The following is a 278-nucleotide window of genomic DNA, read 5'->3' as shown; positions in this document are numbered from 1 at the left end:
CCCCTGCGCCCCTCCCACCTCCAACCGGTGCCAGCGTGGCCCCTGACGGCCCACGGACTTTCTCGCTGTCCCCCTTCCCAGGGGGCGAGCGACTTCCGGGCGACCCCAAGCCCCCCCACCTCCCGCCACCTGCCGGAGGGGGACCATCCTTACCTTCCACCTTCTTCGGGGCCAAAAGCAGCACCACGGCCCCTGGCACTGCACCAGCCACCAGCCCGCCCGGCGAGCCATCCGAGGGCAGCGCCGGCAGCTCCGCCGACGAGGAGCAGCTGGGCACA

The 278-nt window shown here is 73.0% G+C and overlaps 1 protein-coding gene across 1 annotated transcript in view; it reads left to right on the top strand.

Moving 5' to 3' along the window:
- CUX2 (cut-like homeobox 2) overlaps positions 1-278 on the top strand; it is a gene marked incomplete at its 3' end in the record, with an annotated part of 10,783 nt that overhangs the window by 4,432 nt on the left and 6,073 nt on the right. The window contains exon 12 of the mRNA XM_009873577.1: positions 35-273. Within this exon, the coding sequence (XP_009871879.1) occupies positions 35-273 (239 nt within the window). The remainder of the gene's footprint in view (positions 1-34; positions 274-278) is intronic.

Source organism: Apaloderma vittatum, unplaced genomic scaffold (genome assembly GCF_000703405.1).
Source record: "Apaloderma vittatum isolate BGI_N311 unplaced genomic scaffold, ASM70340v1 scaffold26207, whole genome shotgun sequence".
In the NCBI taxonomy this organism is placed as follows: Eukaryota; Metazoa; Chordata; class Aves; order Trogoniformes; family Trogonidae; genus Apaloderma; species Apaloderma vittatum.
The sequence above is the reverse complement of the archived record's forward strand: the minus strand, read 5'-3'. Positions and strand labels throughout refer to the sequence as shown.